This window comes from Ichthyophthirius multifiliis (genome assembly GCF_000220395.1).
Source record: "Ichthyophthirius multifiliis unplaced genomic scaffold scaff_1120509251426, whole genome shotgun sequence".
In the NCBI taxonomy this organism is placed as follows: Eukaryota; Ciliophora; class Oligohymenophorea; order Hymenostomatida; genus Ichthyophthirius; species Ichthyophthirius multifiliis.
The window spans coordinates 9,118-13,233 of record NW_004085885.1 but is presented as its reverse complement, the minus strand read 5'-3'; the positions used below and the strand labels follow the sequence as shown (position 1 = coordinate 13,233).

Here is a 4,116-nt window from a genome sequence, read left to right as displayed (position 1 = left end):
TAATATTAAGATTAAGATTAAGATTAAGATTAAGGTGGAGATCATAAAAATTTAATGGAAATCTCAAATAGATTTTTAAAAAAGGAAATCAGTCGAAATAGTTTAAATAATATTAAAAAATATAAGTTTTTTTTTAACAAATATTCGAGCAATTTTTCTAATCTTATTTTGTAGAAGCATACATTATATGTATCCCTACCTATAAGCAGTAATTTAAATCTCTAAGAAAAACTTTTAAATTGAATTTTATTTTAAATAAGAAATATTATAAGAATGGATAATAAAAAATATAAAATATATGAAATTAATAATATATTATGATTGGTTAAATGTTATATATCAAGAGGAAATATGGTATGATTTATTAATTTAAAATTATATTAGAGAATAGATTGTAATGGTTAATAAAAAAAAATCGAAAAGTTATTAAAACAATAGTTTGTAAAATAAAAAATTCGAAAATTATTAATTATAGATAACCATCTATATATAGAGTATAATAGACAAAATATTTAAAGTCAATAAACTAAAAGAGATTATTTTATTAGATAATAAGTTAAATTATTTACCTAAACCTTTTTTAAAGAAAGAACTATTTTCTAATAAGAAACTACTTAATAAAAAATAAATAATAGAATAAATTATTAAATATAATAATTAAATATTTAGTCTATTAATAAAATAAATCTGAATTAAAAGAAAAAATTATTAATATAGTAGAAGAAGTTAAATTTAAAAATTAAAATGATTAAGAGCTTTGAATAGTTTAAAATAATCTAAAACTGACGAGGATATTAAATTATATAATATATTTAATTTACATTTCCTTGTATATTTCATTATTCAAACTCTTTATTTATAATATTTAAAATAAATTTTTTAATTAATAATAAAAATAATTGAGCAATTAATACTAAATTACTTAAAAGAATAGTGTATAAAATATTATCTAATTAAATTATAATTATAATCATAATTATAATCAAAGTCTAATGAGATATATTAAAATAAAAGATGCGATGAATCACTAAAATAATATAATATTAATTTGAAATAGCAAAATAAAATATAAACTCTAAATTAAATAACATAATAGGAAAAAGAAAATGCATTTATAATATTATTTTAATTAAATAAAATACTGTTAATAATTATTATAATAAGTTTTATAAAACTATCATTTTTTATATTATTTTAAATTAAAGAATTTTAATAATTATATAAAAAATTATTTTAATTGTCTTATCTCAGTTATATTTTCCTTAATTAATACAAACCAAATTCTATTAATTATAAAATCAATTAAATATTTTTAAAATTAATAATTGATTTTTTTTTATTTGACCTTAAAATATATAAAAAAAAAATATATTTATAATAGAAATGGATAATTAAATTTTTATTATTTTTTCATAATATAAAAAAAAACAAATATTAATTTAATTTTTAATTATTATAAAAATAAAAGTTTTTTTAGATAATTAACATAAGTTTTAATAAGACTATAACTAAATAATAAAACTATAACTAAATTGTTAAATAAATATATAGATATCTTATAATAATATTAAAAAAAATGGTTTTATTTAAATTCTTCGTCATTTGATAGGTTTAAATTATTCCAAAAAAGGATGTTTCAATGCTTCTTCTGGTGTAATTCTATTTTTCGGGTCTAATTACAAACATTTATCAAGCAAATCTTTAAATTATGTGAGCTTTTTTTGATTTTCTTATTATACATTTTCTTTATTGGCTAAAAGTAATTTATTTATATCATTTTTCGGAATATCTCCAAACTTGATTGGAAGTATATATTTTTGTTTACTAACTGGATCTATTTAAATATACTAAAAAACATTATTTTAATCAAAATATTCATTAACAAATTTACCACTTTACAACATTTTTTTATTAAACTTACCTCTACAATCCATAATAAGCTTAATCATTTCATTATTACTTTCTCCTTTAAACAAGAACTTAGCAGTATAAATTTCATAAAGGGTTATTCCCACACTCCAAACATCAATTTAACTATAAGGAGGATATCCTAACATGACTTCAGGAGCTCTATAATACCTACTTTAAATGTATTTTATAAGCCCAGTTTCTTCCATAGGTAATGCAGTTCCAAAATCGCACATTTTAAGAGTTTTTGTATCTGAACTAATCAACAAATTATCAGGTTTCAAATCTGCATGTATTAAATTATTTTTCTTTAAATGTGATAATGCTATGAATATTTAAAATGCATAAGATCTTACAGCTTCTAAAGAAAAACCTTTCCCTTTCCCATATATTTTTAAAGCTTCTCTTAGATTCATAGCAAGATATTCGAAAACTAAACACAAATGTTTTTTATGTTCGAATATGTTTTTGAGTCTTACAATATGTTTTTTATCGTTTTTATCAGTTTGGTTTAACTTTTAAACTACTTCTTTTTCCCTTTCTCCACTTTATGTCATAATTTCTTCCCTTCTTAGAATTTTAATAGCAGCAACTTTACCTGTACTAATTTGTTCTGCTTTGCAGACATTAGAAAAAACTCCTTTACCACATTTTTGTAAAATTCTATATTATTGATTCAAAATATCTCCAATTCGAATTTTAAAGTAATTTTCAGGATCATCACAATCATTGTTTTAAGCTACAAAATAATTCTGTTCTTATTTTTAATCTATTTTTTCGAAAAAATCATCACGAAACATATCTATATCTCCATCATCATAATCTATTTTATTATTATTTATTGAAGTATCATTATTTTATTCTATTAATTCTTATTTTTTTTCTTAATTTTCTTCTTCTTATTATTACTATTCTTATTCATTATTTATATTATCCAATCCTTCATCTATTTCTTTATTTCTCAAACTTTCTAAACCTTTCAAATAATTTAATTATTCTTCGCAATTTTATATTGATAAGTTATTATTTTAAATATCTTTATCTTTATAATAATCATCAATATTATTACTACTGTAAATATTATTATCATTTTCATCAGTTTATTCATTTTTTTCACTAAAACTTTCCATTTTTTCAGCATTTTTTTTATTTTTATTTGCCAACCCAGTAATGAAATCTTAAATTTCCTATCTTTTTCTTTCATTTTATTCATCCGAATCTTCATCTTATTGAATCATTTTATTAATAATATCCTAATCTAGATCTGCAAAATCGTCATTATTGATATTTTATTAAGGAATTTATTAATTTTACTGCTATTATGTTTATTTTTGTTTAGATTTTGATTTTTTTCTTCCTTCATTATTATTATTGTTATATTATTATTCATAAGAATCTTTTTTTCTTTTCTTATTTTTTGAATTAGATATCGATTTCCTTCTCTTTTTTTCCAAAAATTCGCTTTCGTCATCACTCAAATCATAATATCTATAAATACCATCTTCATCTTCATATTTTTTTCTTTAATTGAAGTTTCTTTTTGGCGAAAAACTTCTTTTATTTTCTTGTTTATAAACTTTTTTTTATTTATTATTTGATTTACTTCTTTTTATTTATGATACACTACGCCTTTTTCTTTCCTTTTTTTTTGATTAACTTCTCCTTGAATGGCTTCTTTTCCTTGAATTACTTCTTTTTCGAGAGTAACTTTCTTTTCGGGAATAACTCCGTTTTCGAGAATAACTTCTTCTTCGTGGAGTATTACTTCTTTTCTTTGAACGACTTCGCTTATATTTTTTACTGCTTATTTCATTTTTCTTCGTTTGTTTTTTAGAAGGACTTCTTGATTAAAGCCTTTCTTTACTTTTTGATCTTCTCTTTTTTTTGTCTTTCTTTTGGTCTTTGTGTCTAGAACTTTATTTGTTAACATTTTGTTATATTTCTGGTTTTTTTCCATTTAATATTTATTCTTCGTCATTTGATAATTCACCGTCTTCTTTTTTTTTTTATTTCTCTTCAAATCCCATTTTTTATTTTTTTTCCTTCTATAATAAATGTGAGTGTTTGCAATTATTTTTTATTATTTTTTTTTTTTTTTTGAAAAAAAAAAATATTTAAAGCTTTTTTATTTTTTAATTAAATAATGATATATATTTTTTTATGTTTCAATGTTGTAATTTATTAAAAATAATAATTCTTCTTTTTAAT

At 19.2% G+C, this 4,116-nt stretch overlaps 1 protein-coding gene across 1 annotated transcript, besides 8 other annotated features; it reads right to left on the bottom strand. All coding sequences in view use genetic code 6, as the record gives it.

The window, feature by feature from the left end:
* Window positions 1-4: 4 nt before the first annotated feature.
* Window positions 5-34: a microsatellite.
* Window positions 35-622: 588 nt separating this feature from the next.
* Window positions 623-664: a microsatellite.
* A 286-nt stretch (window positions 665-950) lies between these two features.
* Window positions 951-983: a microsatellite.
* Window positions 984-1,494: 511 nt separating this feature from the next.
* Window positions 1,495-1,533: a microsatellite.
* A 65-nt stretch (window positions 1,534-1,598) lies between these two features.
* Window positions 1,599-3,721, bottom strand: IMG5_201240 (serine threonine protein kinase, putative; the record flags this gene model as incomplete). Its single annotated transcript, XM_004023937.1, has 4 exons — window positions 1,599-1,828; window positions 1,922-2,731; window positions 2,978-3,224; window positions 3,512-3,721. 4 exons carry the CDS (start codon window positions 3,719-3,721, stop codon window positions 1,599-1,601), a joined length of 1,497 nt encoding a protein of 498 aa, XP_004023986.1.
* Window positions 2,348-2,401: a microsatellite.
* Window positions 3,569-3,605: a microsatellite.
* Window positions 3,592-3,662: a microsatellite.
* Window positions 3,722-3,762: 41 nt separating the features above from the next.
* Window positions 3,763-3,805: a microsatellite.
* Between the last annotated feature and the right edge of the window lie 311 nt (window positions 3,806-4,116).